Source organism: Enhydra lutris, unplaced genomic scaffold, assembly GCF_002288905.1.
Source record: "Enhydra lutris kenyoni isolate GAN:26980312 unplaced genomic scaffold, ASM228890v2 scaffoldscaffold11, whole genome shotgun sequence".
Classification (NCBI taxonomy): domain Eukaryota; kingdom Metazoa; phylum Chordata; class Mammalia; order Carnivora; family Mustelidae; genus Enhydra; species Enhydra lutris.
Genome location: NW_019154095.1, coordinates 38,686,235 through 38,702,237, shown reverse-complemented (window position 1 = coordinate 38,702,237; position 16,003 = coordinate 38,686,235). Strand labels below are relative to the sequence as shown.

Here is a 16,003-nt window from a genome sequence, read left to right as displayed (position 1 = left end):
GGGGGAAGCAGGCTTCCCGCCCAGCAGAGAGCCCGATGTAGGGCTCAATCCCAGGACCCTGGATCGTGACCTGAGCCAAAGGCAGAGGCTTTAACCTGCTGAGCCACCCAGGCGCCCCTTAGTCAAGAATTATTGAAATGTTTATTAAGGAACATCTATTAATTGGTTTTGATTTTTTTTTTTTAATTTCAGGAGTAAGAATATCATTTATCTGGTACTATGTTTCTTCATTAGCTGTACAATGAATACGTTTACTAAAAGCGCCACCTCTGAAAAGAAAAATAGAAGTATGAGAAATTAGTAGTATAGGCTTTTGTTTTGGAGTTTTTTTCCAGCAGTAATCTTACGGGTCTGGAGGAAATGGTTTTTCTTAAAAGTTCCATCACCAGAAAGAAGCATTTGTGTTCAGCTCATTCCATTGGAACATAATAGCCTTTTTGAAATATATACAATGATTTTTACATAAAATATCAGCAAATAGCATGTTGTATTTCCATACTAATTTTAATGCTTTTTAATTCAGAAGAATTTGATTGCTTTTTTTTTTTTCTTGGTATGGTTGTAGAAAATTAACATAGCATTTTAAAAATCTGTGTGGGCTGTTAAAATAATTTTTTTCTTTACATAAAAATTGAACAGTTATTAAAATGGAATAAACTAGATTCAGTAACTTCCCTAATCCTATGAGGTAGGGATTGTTAATGCCATTTTACATATGAGGAAATCAAGACTTTTAGTTGCATGACTTTCTTGAAGTTACATAACTAGTAATGGCAGAAGCGGGGTTTGAACTCAGGCCTGTGCAGCTTCACGTCTTATGCCCTTTTAATCACAATAACATCCTGCATTACGCTGTTAAAAAAAAAAAAAAAAGTTATAGAGGCATCACAATCATAAGGCATGTACTAAAGCCAAGTAGGGAAAAGTACATAGAAGATAAATCACACAGTGACATAAGAATACGAATTAATGTAAGTCACTGCTGTATTAAATGATACAGATTGTTCCCATATGATCAGAGTATACTAAGATTAGTAAGAGTCTGTATGATATGAGATGATTACAGAAGAAGCTGGCTTAAAGGATGATTCAGATTTAGGTAAATGGAGAGAATGAGGGCTTACCGGGAAGGATAAATAACATTAAATTGAGCTTTGAGGGATAAATGACAACTGTAAATATGAGAGACATTGTGAGTTTTGGTCCATCAGATCAACAAATACTTGAGGGCCTAATATATGCAATCATATTGTGGAGATGATGTAGAAAACACAGTAGTTGCTCACAAAGGTGTCATAGTACAGATAGTCTTTGCTTTGCATAGTACTGTGTTGATGGAAACATGTGCCTGGTAGAATCATGTCCATTCTTTATATTTGATCTCAGTTTAGATATTCACAAGTTTGAGTTAATGGCACCATATAAAGCAAGAACTGCTTGTGTTTAGTTTTGATAGATAAAACAGAGTGAATTTTTGTTGGGCAATGGTAAGAAATATATTGAATAACTAGTATAGGGCTGAATTTTGGAGGGCTTTTAAAGCTGGTAGTTGATGGGGGGACACCTTGGTGGCTCAGTTGGTTAAGCATCTGCCTCTTAATTGCAGCTCAGGTCTTGATCAGGGTTGTGAGATTGAGTACAGGTCAGGCTCTGAGCTGGGTGTGGAGACTATTTAAGATGCTGTCTCCCGGGGCGCCTGGGTGGCTCAGTGGGTTAAGCCGCTGCCTTCAGCTCAGGTCATGATCTCAGAGTCCTGGGATCGAGCCCCGCATCGGGCTCTCTGCTCAGCAGGGAGCCTGCTTCCTCCTCTCTCTCTGCCTGCCTCTCTGCCTGCTTGTGATCTCTCTGTCAAATAAATAAATTAAAAAAAAAAAAAGTCTTTAAGATGCTGTCTCCCTATCCACAACACCCCCCCCACCTTAAAAAAAGGGGGAAAAAAGCGAGTAAGAGGACATTAGTCTTGGCATTCCAGGATTTAAAGGTATCCCTGTGACTGCTTTTTTGTTGTTGGGATGATTTCTCTTTGGTACTGGTGAAATTAGAGATGGGGAGTGGGAGGTTGTTTTAGTGTCTTGGGCATTTACTCATTAGTTACAAGTCACATATTAAAGGCTAGTTAAATGTATTTTGAGTTCATTGGTTTGACAGTTTAGCACAGTTTTACTGAGTGTTTTTTTAAGGTTGTGGTTAAGAGCCTAGGTACTAGAAACAGCCTCTGCTGAGTGATCTTACTTCATAGATTCGTTGAAGGGACTGAGTGATATTTCATTCAAGGAGCTGATATTTGCAAAGTGCTTAGTATGTCATTCATATAATGAGCACTACATAAATGTGAGTTTCTGCTAGTTATCTTGGTGCTAGGTGCTAGAAATACTTAGGTAAATAGAAAATCTGTCCCTGTTCTCCAGTTGAAGAGACATAGGTAAACAAAGCCATGTGGTTAGTAATAGATACCTTTTTACTATGTGCCAGGTACTACATATAGCATTATATATCAGTTTTTTTTTTCATTTAGTACAACCCTGTTACTTGTTGCTGTTTTACAGATGAAGAAATGAAGCTGTAGAAAGATTGTCTTACCTAGAGTCATATAGTTGTTAGTACCAGAATCAGTATTTGAACCCCATGCAGTCTGACTCCAGATCCTTAACTCTTAATTTCTAGTTCATGCGATCATGCTACCATAGAAATATACATGAGATGAAATGAGAATGAACAGGAAGGTATCTGTCCAGGGATGTTAGTGGAGTCTTTATAGAAGAGGTGATATTTGAACAGGCTGTTGAGGGAATGAGTAAGAACTTTTGATTGGGCAAGAAGAGGAAGGCATTTCAAAAAGAACAGTTTGGGTTTGAGAAAGCTTATTGAACCCTTGCAGCTGCATGCAATTAGTTTGGCTGGAGTTCAAGTAAGAGATGAGATTGAAATTATAAGTATGGACCAGGTCACATAGGTCCCATGGTTGATGTTAAGAAGTTTGTGCTTGATTTTTTGGTTACAGGAGTTCTTTCAAATAGTTAAATAGCTCTTGAGGAGCTATTGAAGACTTTAAAAAGAGTGATGTAATTGTATTTGTGCTTAGAAGCTCAGCTTTGGTGATACAGTGAGCAGTGGATTGAGTAAGACCTGAACATGGACATCTCCCAGTCCAATGATCACAGTAATCAGAATGAAAAGCGCCTAGGACCCAAATGAAGGTGGAGGAGATACAGTAGGCAGAGATTTTGAGAAAGATTTAGGAAAGAATGGAAGGATAGGGTATTGGAAGTTGGGGTTGAAGGAGAGGGCAGAACCAGATAAATCTCCCAGTGTTCTTCTGTTTTGAGTAGGTGATACTAAATGTGAAAAAAAGAGGAACTTTTTTGATAGGAGAGACCTTGCTTACCTTAATTGGGGGCGTGTATGAAATCTAAAATGGAGGACTTCTGTAGACTATTGTATACATGAATATGCAGGTCCAGGAGGGTTTTAGGTAGGAGATATGCTGGGTTATCAGCGCACAGGTGATAGATGGAACTATGCAGGTAGTAGCTGAGGTTGTTATTGTAGATAACATTTAACAATAAATATTGCTGAGTACAGGTTACCATTTGCCAGGTGCTGGAGTTAAAACAGTGAACAAGACAGATTTTTTTTTTTAATCTGCATTAGGAGCTTATAGTTTAGTTGGGTTGGGCCTAGGTTAAAGTCAATGGTATACCAAGTGGTAGTGTTATGGAGAAAAAGCAAGGGAGGGAGAAAGAATTCAGAAGCAAAGGGTAGATTTGTGCAGTTTTAAATTGTTGAGTTAGGGACTCTCTGACATTTAACAGAACCTTGAAGGAAATGCAAGATCTGATTTGGGATTTGTTACGTGGCATGGTCAAGGAAACAAAAAGAAGGCCAGTGTGGCTGGAGCCGAGTAAGTATGAGGTAGAATAGAAATTAGGTAATGAGAGGACAGAAAGGTATTGGGAGGTCAGATATGATAGGGTTTTGTAGGTCATTTTAAAGATTATGGCTTTCACTCTGAGTGAGATAGCAACCCTTGGAGGATTTTGAGTGGAAGAGTGACTTAAGTTTGAACAGGATCACTCTGGCTTCTCTGTAGATTGAGGCGGAAATAGAAAAACAAGAAGAAAACTTAGGAGAATATTAGAATTATCCAAGTAGGAGATACAATGGTTTGGAACATAGTGTTAGGGGTAGAATTGGAATTCTGATAGCATTTTGAAGGTGGTAGACCATTAGGATGTGCTGACAGATTGGATGGTGAAACAAGGAATTAAGGAGGAGCAGGTTTGAGGGAAAAAAGATCAGAAGTTTGATTTTGAACAAGTTAAATTTAAGATTCTTACAAGGTATTCAGGAGAGGAGATGTCAAGTAGACAGTGGGGTAGATGTGTCTGGAGTTGGAAGTGTAGGTCTGGGCTGAAAATTTATGTAGAACTTGTTAGTAAGTTGCTGGTACTAAAAAGAAGGAGACTAGAAGAGGTCATCAAAGGAAAGGACAGAGCTCTGAGAACTCCTGAGGTACTCCAGGTTTTAGAGATTGGAGAAAGGAGAAGGAATGGCCAGTGGAAGAGGGAAATCTTGGAGATATTGGTTCTTACAAACGAAATGGAAAAAAAAATTTCAAGAAGGAAGGAATTGAAAATTTTGCACATAAATGTCAAGTGAATTAAGGACTGAAAATTGACCATCAGATTTAGTAACATGGAGGTCAGCCTGAGAAGCAGTTTCCATGAGGGAAGGGGGAGATGAAAATATAATTGGAGCTCATTTAAAGAGGAATGGAAGAAGAGAAATTGGTTGTAGAAGTAATGTGGGACTACTCTTTTGAGGTAGTTTGCAATGAAGGGGAGCAGAGAAAGAGAATAGTTGGATGAAGATGTGAGGGCAAAAGAACGTACCCATTTTTTAAATACGGAAGAAAAATAAATAACAGTTGTTTATTTGCTGATAGGAATGATCAGTGGAGAGAAACCTGATGAAAAGGGGGAAGGGGAAATTGTCCAGTGTGCAAGTGGAGCACTGGCTTTAGATGGGAGCACAGACAGTTGAGTTATAGTATTAAGGAATGACAGGCTCTGTGGGCACAGAGGGTAGACATGCAGATGTGGCTTTGGAAAGTTGTGGAAGTTCTCTTTTGACTGCTTCTTAGTTTTCTAGTATAGTAGAAAGCAAAGGCATTGATTGCAAGTGAAGATAAGCTTAGAGGTGTTGGAGGCTTGAGGAGATAGAAAGTATGAAGTAATTTTTTAAGGAAAATGGGAGAGTGAATGGAGTTAGAGAAGCATCAAAGGGCCCATTTGAGGTTGGTAATTAAGAATTACAAATTGAGAACAGTCAGTGTGATTCTGTGTTTTTTTCTCTAACCATATTCAGATGTTGGATTATGTGGAAAAGTGAATTTAACCAGAGTTGGGATTTTGTTGTTGCATCGGGGGAAAGGAAGGGAAGATAAAGATATATGCAAAGATGAGGTACAGTAAAAGACCTTGGAATCTAAGATGGTTTAGGAGAAAAGAGGTCATACAGAGAGAGAAAAACTGGTAGCGTCACTGGATTAGAGGTCCTTTGGTGAGAAAGGGTAATAGGGCTGAAGATAAAATTATGGACTTTATCAGTATGTAATGGTAAAGCAAAGGAGATACCTGAGTGTAGATGAACAAAAAAGGCATGGGGGAAGAAAGAGACAGGAAGTAGTCTGTAATCATATCTACAATTCTGAGATCCAGACTCCTGAAAACTTAATGAAATATACTGTGATAAAATAAAAATAACATAAAATTTACCATCTTAACTGTTTTAAGAATACCGTCCAGTCACATGAAGTACGTGTACACATTGTTGTGCAGCCATCACCACCATCTGTCTCCAGAATTTTTTTGTCTTCCCATACTGAAACTCTGTACCCATTACACCATAATTTCCCTTTTCTCCTTCTTCTAGCCCCTGGCAATCACTATTCTACTTTTTGTCTTTGAATTTAACTCCTGTAGGTAGGCCTCAGTGGAATCATAAAATACTTACCCTTATGTGACTGGCTTACTTTAATTAGCAGAATTTCTCTAAGGTTCATCCAGGTTCATTCAGAATTCCCATATCAGAATTTATATGTATATCACTTGGTATATATACCATGAATGTTTATCCATTCATCTGATGGACACTTAAGTTGCTTTTACGTTTTGACTATTGTGAATAATGCTGCTGTGAAAATGGATGGGCAAATACCTGTTTTGAGTCCCTGCTTTCAATTCTTTTATATATTGTTGGTTCATATGGAAATTCTGTTTAATTTTTTGAGGAACTGTCGAACTGTTTTCTACCATGCCTGCAGCATTTTACATTTTCACCAGGACTGCGCAAGGATTCCAATTTTTGCACATCCTCTCCAGATGCTTGTTATTCTCTGTTTTTTTGATAGTATCCATCCTACTAGGTGTGGTGTGGTTTATTTCATTGTGGTTTGCATTTGCATTTCCCTAATGATCAGCCATTTTCTTTTCATGTGCTTATTGGCCATCTGTATATCTTCTTTGGAGAATGAAAAAAGTATATATAACTCATTCTACAGTAAGATCTCACTTACCTAAACAGAATTTGTGGCGAACCATGGCATGAACTGACATGAGACTATCCATATTTTTTATTTATCTCATTTAATATGAATATTCATGTGCTCTGCTAAAGAAATATTAGTGTATCTGATTATGGAGTGTTGCCCCAAATCCTACTGGGGCTGTTGATTTCAAATACATATGTAATACTTCGCTAACATCAAAAAAAATAATCAAGATTCTAAAGCACATTCTGTTTGAAGGGTTTTGGATAAGAGTCTGTGAACTTGTAGCTTCACTTCTTAGGAAAACTAAATTCCAATTCAAAAAAACTTAAAACTTTTGGAATTCAGAACATTAACCGAGGGCAGTACGTACTTCGTATTTGACCACTCCCATTTTGTTCTTTTCTGTCTTTATTCTTCATTATTGATGTCCCTTTCCTGAAAAATTTTTTTTAAGATTTTATTTATTTATTTGACAGACAGAGATCACAAGTAGGCAGAGAGGCAGGTGGGGGGGAAGCAGGCTTCCCGCTGAGCAGAGAGCCTGATGCGGGGCTCGATCCCAGGACCCTGAGACCACGACCTGAGCCGAAGGCAGAGGCCTAACCCACTGAGCCACCCAGGCGCCCCCTTTCCTGAAATTTTTTGGCTCTTAACTTCTCTGAGCCTTTTTTCCCATCTGTGAAGTGGGCATATTGTTTTCTACTTTGAGGAACGGACTAACAGTATAAGGCGTAGAGTGTGGGACAGTATTGACACCACAAATGCTGATTGTTTTTATTCTTTTTAAGTTCGTGCTCTCTCCATTTTGGAGCATGTGAACTCATTCTTACATCTCTCTTTCATCATGCAACTTCTAATCCCTAATGAACGGAATTATTTTTTATTATAGTGTTTCTATAGGAAAATGTTCAAATACTAGAAAGACCTCTCTTTTCCTTACATTTCACATGCTCATACTAATAATAAGGGTACACTCCTCCCCTCCACTCCCACTTCAAAATGCCATTCCTCCATGGGGAATGGAAAGGGAAAGTTGAGGGGGAGCTATCTGATGGAAGGCAAGAGAAAGAGAGAGGAACTATATATCAGTAGTAGATCAGTTGTAATTTTCATGTTTGTACCAGATCTGGACGGTACTGCAAGAGTTCCTTCTGTATATTGGAAATTAGAATTAGAGTCATTTGGTGGAGGAGGAGTTTTTGCAGAAGAAAAATAATCTTTTCTTATAAACTGCTAGTAATTAAAGTTTTATTATCTAGCATAGGCATATTTAAACTTACCTTTTGGTTTATACCAATTACTAGGGCATTTAGTGCCCCCCACCCTTAACTTTCTTAGATTGAAAGGTCCGTTCTGACTTGGGATGTATGTCACCTTTTCAAAATGTTGGCATATTCAAATGAAAAGGAGGCACAAAGTGGCAGAATTCTAGTTTTAAAAAATTTGTGTGTGTGTGTGTGTGTGTATGTTTTAAGATTTTATTTATTTGAGAAAGAACAGGCGGGGTCGGGGCAGAGGGAGAGAGAGAGAAGTAGACTCCCTGCTGAGCAGGGAGCCCATTATGGGGCTTGATCCCAGGACCCTGGGATCATGCCCTAAGCTGAAGGCAGATGCTTAACCCACTGAGCCACCCAGGTGCCCCTGTGTTCTTGATTATATTAGATAGCTGCTGCTTTAGAAAGCTGCATGTTTGGTTTTTTTTTTTAGGATTTTATTTATTTATTTGACAAAAAAGAGATCGCAAGTAGGCAGAGGTAGACAGAGAGAGAGGGGGAAGCAGGCTTCCTGCTGAGCAGAGAGCCTGATGCGGGGCTCAATCCCAGGACCCTGAGAACATGACCAAGCTGAAGGCAGAGGCTTAACCCTCTAAGCCACCCAGGCACCCCTAGAAAGCTGCATGGTTTTTTTGTTGTTGTTGTTGTTGTTGTTTGTTTTTTGTGTTTTTTTAAAAGATTTTATTTAGTTGACAGACAAGAGATCACAAGCAGAGAGGCAGGCAGAGAGGAGGATGCAGGCTCCCCACTGAGCAGAGAGCCCGATGCGGGACTCGATCCTAGGACTCTGGGATCATGACCTGAGCTGAAGGCAGAGGCTTTAACTCACTGGGCCACCCAGGCACCCCAAAAGCTGCATGTTTAATGAGAGAGTGTTTTGGCGAAATTTAAAAGTAAAACCTAGCAAAACTAACCTTGTCATTCAGATTTTTTTTTAAATTTTATTTATTTGAGACAGAGCACAAGCGAGGGGGTAAGGGGGGTTGGCAGAGGCAGAAGCAGACTCCCCACCAAGCAAGAAGCCTGCCATGGGACTTGATCCCAGGACCTTGAGATCACTATCTGAGCCGAAGGCAGACGCTTAACTGACTGAGCCGCCCTGTTGCCCCGTCATTGTGATTTGACAGTTTGATTTTGGCAAGGACTGAGTTAATGAGTGGTTTGGATGCAGCTGTTGCTTCCTCACTGCAGAGAGCCTTGTTAACTTGTAAACCTTAGTAAACGGAAATACACAGGCTCTTGAGGCTCTCATAAGGGAGTTGGAGATGGTGGTGGAGGACAGAGGTGGATGCGCGCATGTGCCAGCCATTTCACAGTGCAAAAAGGTGAGGATAGGTAAACGCAGTGGGGAAGCCTACTGTGAATCTAGTTTTACAGACTTAGTTGCGGTGATGTGCAAACAGTTATACTGGAATTGGATATCCACTTTCACATCGGGCATCCGCCTGGAAGAGCGACGAGCAGCCGATGGGAAAGCTCTCAAACAACAGGCAGTGCCTCAGCAGGTGCATCTTTTCAGCTTCTGTGCTTTTTATCTAATCCTTGGCTCAGGAAGTTGTTTTCTGTTACTTGGTTATTCTGATAACTTTCTATACTATTGATCTTGTTATTTTGAGCTTTGAAGGTAGGTTAAAAGATGCTGCTTTATGAATTAGAGTACTTGATTCTGGAATGTAGTTTAAAAAACAGTGTTTTTATAGCCTTTTTACGAAGTTTTAATTTGGTTTCGAGAAATGAAAAAAAATCTTATTTTAACCTTGTCTTGTGTGTGTTTGTTTTTAATGATTTTTGCATTTGGAAGAGCCCCAGTACTCCTTGGTGTCATAACACAATTGATTCAACTGAAGATGATTGTCTTTTGTTTCGAGATGGCTAAGGAAGAGGTTGAGGTTTTTCCTGGCTGTCTTCCAGTATGAAACCTCAGATAAGTCCCTTGGCCTTTTTATAAAAAAGAACGATTAGAAGGGGTGGGGAGAGTTCTCCTGTTAGTTGTAGTGAAGAGGCTTCTTCCTATGAATTTACATAAAACAGTGAATAAAAATATCTTTTCTGTTAAGTCAGTGTGTAGGGGAGTCTGAGGCTATGTGTATCTGTGGGCTCCAACAAGAGACTTTAAATAAATTTCTCTAGTTTTTAAAGCATGAAGTTGAAGGATAATATTGGTTATTCTTTTGATGAAAGGTTATTAATACTGTATTTGATTAGACTAACTTCTTTTTAAGTCAGTTTTTTTTTTTAAGATTTTATTTATTTATTTATTTTAGAGAGAGTTGGGGAGGAGGCAGAGGGGAAGGGAGTAGGACAAGCAGACTCTGCTGAACATGGAGCCCTATGTGGAGCTCAGTCCCACAACCTGAGATCATGACCTGAGCCAAAGCCAAGAGTGGATACTTAACCAGCTGAGCCATTCAGGCACCCCAATGCTAATCCTTAATGTTTATAGAATATCTATTATATTACAATATATTACAGTATATCCATTAATATACAGTATGTTATATGCATAATATGTATGAATATTTTCCTCTATTGGTTATAGAGCAAATCAAATTGCTCTTGAATATAAGGTTTTAAAACCTGATCTTTGTAGTCATCAGCAGTGGCTTATATTTAAAATGCTGGCATGGAAGTCATAAAGGCTTTACAGATTCTTCTTCTTTCAGATAATGTAGTTCAGGTTATTGCAGAGATGGGGGCATAGAGATTGTTTTCATTATAAACAGGTAGATAAAAGGGGTAACTATGTGTATAACAGCATTTTGTTGTTGATTAAATCTATAAAGAGCTACTAATGAAGGGAATTTTAGGTGCAGTGTAAAATGAATTGAAGACTCTTTTGATACTTATTTTGTTGTGTTCTTTTAATATTACATACTTTCCCAAACCAGAAAGTCACTCTTTTCTCTATGTGCTCACGTGTTCAGTGGGTTGTTTCTGTTGTCTGGTGAGGCAGTGTGTGTATGACCTTGGCAAGTGTTCAGAGCTCCTTCTCCTTCCTTGTTAAAGATTATTCTTTGTCTTACATCCCCAAACGCCAGCAGCTTCTCTTTAACAACTAAGTGATTAAGGGAGTGAGTTTAATTGCGGAAAATATTCGCAGTCTTATTAAATATGGAAAATGCAATGACACTAGTTGCATTTGGTTCTAAAAGATTTATTAGTATTTTTTGTTCTCCGCTTGAATACCCTGTTTACAAAAAAACAATACAGCTTATTTCAAAACTTGTTAGTTCATTCCTGGCTTTTTTTTTTTTTTTTTTTGTTCTTCTGAATCCCGAGAAGACAACATTTAATTTCAGCTTTTTAAAATATCTTAGTAGATTTCATTTAGCTGACTTCTGTGATGTATTTTTTGACTGTACAGAAAGTTGGAGTGACTGGTCCCCCTGATCCACAAGTCCGCTGTCCCTCTGTCATTGAGTTTGGGAAGTATGAAATTCACACCTGGTACTCCTCCCCATATCCTCAAGAATACTCAAGGTATGTTTTCAGAGACCCTTTACCTTCTGTTTCCAGATTCATAGAACTCAACAATTCATAGAACTCAAAGCTAGATCTTGAGGACATTTTAGTCCGCTCATCTTCATACATTTGAGGAAACTGGTGACTCTTACATGTCCTTAGTAACAGCATATTTTGGCAACCACTTAATCCCAGTGGGCTTTCGATTTTCTTTTCTGTAACCTATCCAAAAGCTGTTATTTAAAATTGGCCTGACACATGGTCAGAACCACAAGGGGAACATTTTTTCTTTAAGAGAAATTGCCTTCATACTTCACAGTACTTACATGTAAATAAAGTTTCAATGAGTAGCCTTTTATCTAAGTTTTTATAATTTAACGAACTTAGTGAATGGTTGGTTTTCCCAGGAATAATTGGACAAATAATATGCGATAATACTACATGTAAGTAGCTTGGGTTTCCAGACATAAAAAGTAACCAGTCACCAACTTTTTGGGGTGAGGCAGCATTTTTAATAAAGCCAAATTGGTTTCATGACTCAGTACTGACATTTATAAGCTGTATAACCTTAGAAGTTACCCAGCTCGCCTGTACCTCAGTTCCCTCATCTGCAAAATGGGGGTAAAAATAACACTCACCTCAGAGGCTTCATTGTGATCATTAAAACATGAGTTAAAACATGTAAATCACTTAGAAGAGGATAAGTGCTCAGTAATGTCAGATATTATTTTTTTCCTTTAGCATTGAAATTAAAAGAGTTGAAAATAAGTTTTGGTCAAAAAAATTAAACTTCGTAGTATAGCAGTCACATTAATGTTCTGTTTAATTTGTAAACTACTTATGCCTCAGGTTTCCCATTTAGCAGAGTGTTGTAAGGAATAATAAGTGCTCTATGAGTTAAACTCTTGTTCAGAATACTCTCATTATGTGGCTTTTTACCTATCTAGTAATATTCCTAGTCCAAAATGTTAGCACAGGTAATTATAATATTGATTTATTTAGTGTTTTACGGTATAGAGAGTGCTATAACATGGTTTATTTCCAGAAGCTGGGAATAAGCTAGTATGTTTGTTAAAAAAAAAAACTAAAACTCAGTATTGTTTTTACTTTTTCTTTCCACATACTTTGATAACTGGTTTCCAAATGTAAGCAGAAGTAGAAAAAAAAGGAGTGAGAATGTTATTATGGACACAGACCTCAGCAACCAAAAATAAGAGAAAGCCAAACTTCAGGAAGATAACACACAAGCTCATGAAACAGCAGTTGAGAGCCAATTATTGTAGGGTTGGTTAGCCCTGACCACTGTGTTAGATCTGTAAGGCAACATTCTGTTTATATCATGGAATAACAAAAATTAATACGAGTTTATTAAAAGAAGATTACATGATATGTGATTATGTATTTATATATGTTAAAAGAGGGCAGGAAATTCCTCTACTACTTACAGAACTCAGGTACTCAAGGCAATTTCTCAAGAGTTCTGGATATTCAGAGAATTATAGGACCAAGAAAACCTGTGGCCTTACATTGTTAATGACTGTTTATTATCCTGCACTAAATGACTTCTAAGTTATTTTCTTAATACTAAAATTTTTGAATACTTTTTGAAAAATTCATAATCATGCAAGAACAGAACAATTGCAGCGAATAAAAAGAAAAGATCCCAAAAGGAAAAATATTTTGGGAAGTGGGATTGTGCATTATTTCCCATAATATCTAGATATTTGTGTGTGCATCGTATATTAACTAATCTTGCATCTCTGACTTAAAAAAACAAAACAAAATGAAACAACAACAATGAAGCCATTAATTCTGCTTCATTTGGAACAGTACGATTTGGAATAGTATAAATCAGAGTTTTAACCTTAAATTTCTCCAGCAGAGCCATGTGATGTTCATATATGGCAGACAGGTTCATAGAGAACCTTCTAAAACATGACATAAATAGGTTGAAGGCAGGAGTAACTGTGATCATGGGATATCTTACTCCTGAACTGTCTTAGAACTTCATAATAACCTTTTTGCAAGGAGATCATACTGAAATCCTAAAGGATGAGTTCCATGTAATTGAGGAGCTTGGGAAGTTTCCTCTCCCTTTTGATCTGTTCCTGACTTGACTTGATGCCTAGATTACGTACAGCCCCAGTTACTAAAGACCAGGAACCTTAAGGACTTTGGGTGACCATTAAATGATGAAATAAAATGAATGAAAGGAGAATAAACTATTCATAGTATTAATCATAAATTATTAGTAGCTTTAGTTACCATCATTGAGCTTGGTACTGGACTAAAAATCTCTGGAATAATTCTGTTAAAGGTAGATATTACTGCCTTCATTTTCCAGATCAGGGCTCAGCAAACATATTCAAGACCATACAGTTCATAAGTGGCAGGACCAGGATTTTATCTCACTTTTCTCTTACCACATAGCCATAACCTTTAACCACCAAGCTTGCACTACTCCATATGGCATCTGTATCCACATTGATCTCACATGGCTTTTACCATAATCTTTGATTTAAGTAAAACTTCATAGAATTTTGTTGTTGTGTTAAAATTTTACTACAAGTAGACCTATTATAAAGACTACACAAATTGCTACTGTCTTGGGCAATGTTCAGAAGCCAAGATCATACCATGGGAGTTCCTGGGAAGAATATTTGCATCAACCCAGAAGTAAGATAGGCAATGCTTCTAAAGTGCATATAGTTGTGGCCCAGTCCTGACTTCACATGTAAGGGTATCAGCAGAGTGGCTGACTCTAGAATCAATTCCAGGTATGGAAGCAACACCCCATGATGAAGTGAGGCCTGTGTGCTCTATCAGGAAGACAATGACAAAAAGCAACACCCAGCAGTATTCTTTAGGGCTAAGAATATTCATACTCTCTATAACTATACTTCATTGCGTGTGATCTGATGTTCTTTCTGTATGACGTATTTTTTCAGTGAAAGAACTTCAGCCATAAGTACTGCTATTAAAACATTTTGTTTTTCTAGGAGTTTTATCAGATGATTCCCTTTAGACTAACAGTGTCATCCCAGTGGGCTTGGTTATAATAAAGTAAGAGGCTTTATTTTAAAATGTTTTCAGCAAGAACTGAATTGGAATCAAGTAGATTATGATGCTTGCTTTTACTTTATTATTTTTGAGATACTAAGATTTGCTGAAGTTTTTTTTAGTCAAGAAAATATCATACACCTTGCTATTCCAAGGAAATAGCATGAACTTAAAGTTTACCAGATAAGATTTGGCAGTAATTTTTTTTATAGATTTCATTCCTTCTTATGTTTTCTTGAACAACTTGCTTACTGTGAGAGCTTTAAAAATTAGATCTTCTTTCATAGACCTTACGAAATAAGTCATACTTTATTTTCATGTCTTTGTACCAAGACCTAAAAGTTAAATTGGATGCTTTTAACATTGGCATTTATCTTTAGCACAATCCAGAAAGTTTAGTGTCTGCCACTCCTCCCTCCCTTCCTTTTATCCCAGGATTTTGTTTATGTTTCTCAGATTCACATTGTAGGAAATACTTAGTTGTAATATTTAGCTCTCAAGACTAAACTGAATTCCCAGATTTTTTTTTATCTTTATGTTGCAACAAGTTAAAACTCCTCATTGAGAATATAGCACAGGTAAATAAAGATAAGGTAATTAGAAGAAGGAGGCTACCATTAATTACCCAGGGAGAACCTCTTCCTATCCTTTTCAGAAGAAGAAATTACTCAAAATCCGCATATTCAGGAAAATAGTCTGGCAGTTGTGGGTCAGCTCTGAGACTCGGTTAGTATATCTAGTGGCCACGTTAGATGATGAAGTTTATAATTGGGGCCATTTCGTTCTGAGATTTTTCAATTCTGGTGGTAAAGAAGCAAAAAGCTGTCTAGTCTATAGATAGACTGCTATTCTCTGAGCAGTGGAATTTGAGGCAGCATGCAAAGGAAATAAGCAAAGTCACCTAGGAAACCTTTCTCTTCAGTGGTCTTGGCTCCTGTTTCTTGACTTCAATTTGCAGTGTCAGTTGTTATTTGTTTTACTCAGTACTGTATTTTGGAATGACTTTTGTACTAATGACATAACTTCAGGTTGTATTGGTTTGTCTAATATGAGAGATTTTGGAAACCAGTATTAGATACTGTAGAGGCTTAGAAATATTATACCTCAGCAATTCCCTGGAAGCTCTTAGTGTGCTCTGTGTGACAGTTTTAAAAGTAAGCTATGAGGTTGTATAGGAAGAATGAATACACAGTGTAAATCCCCAGGGGAGAAGGAAAAAAGTCACATTAATGCCTTTTTCCACCTTTATTTGGGCGTGAAACACTTAATACGTACAGGACTAGTGCTCCATGAGTACACCTTGGTAAAGGCCTCAGTTGAATGTTAAATGTTTTCAGATAAAATATAATTATGTTTTAAAAGTGGCTTCTAAAGTAGTACTTGAAAAAATAGTGTGGTCTTCACACTTCAGTTAGACGTTTTTGTGCGTTAATCTACTTTTTCTTTAATTCTAGTGTGATCTTTTTAAAGCCTAACTATCCAAACTGATAGCAACTAAATTAATGAGGTTTATTAACTTATTTGAGAGAAAATGCAGTAATGTGTTTGGGTTATAGGTTTTGTCATCATATCTAGTATTTTTGTATATGCAGTTTTTAATGATAGTATCAGATCTTGGATTACCAAGGCATAACCAGTTCTGGACACAGTTCAG

General features: G+C 37.5%; 1 protein-coding gene across 1 annotated transcript in view; it reads left to right on the top strand.

Annotated features, from left to right (window-relative positions):
• The window catches only part of LOC111144432 (lysine acetyltransferase 6A), a 111,782-nt gene that overhangs the window by 77,283 nt on the left and 18,496 nt on the right, over window positions 1–16,003 (top strand). Inside the window, exon 9 of the mRNA XM_022498735.1 lies at window positions 11,192–11,307. Within this exon, the coding sequence (XP_022354443.1) occupies window positions 11,192–11,307 (116 nt within the window). The remainder of the gene's footprint in view (window positions 1–11,191; window positions 11,308–16,003) is intronic.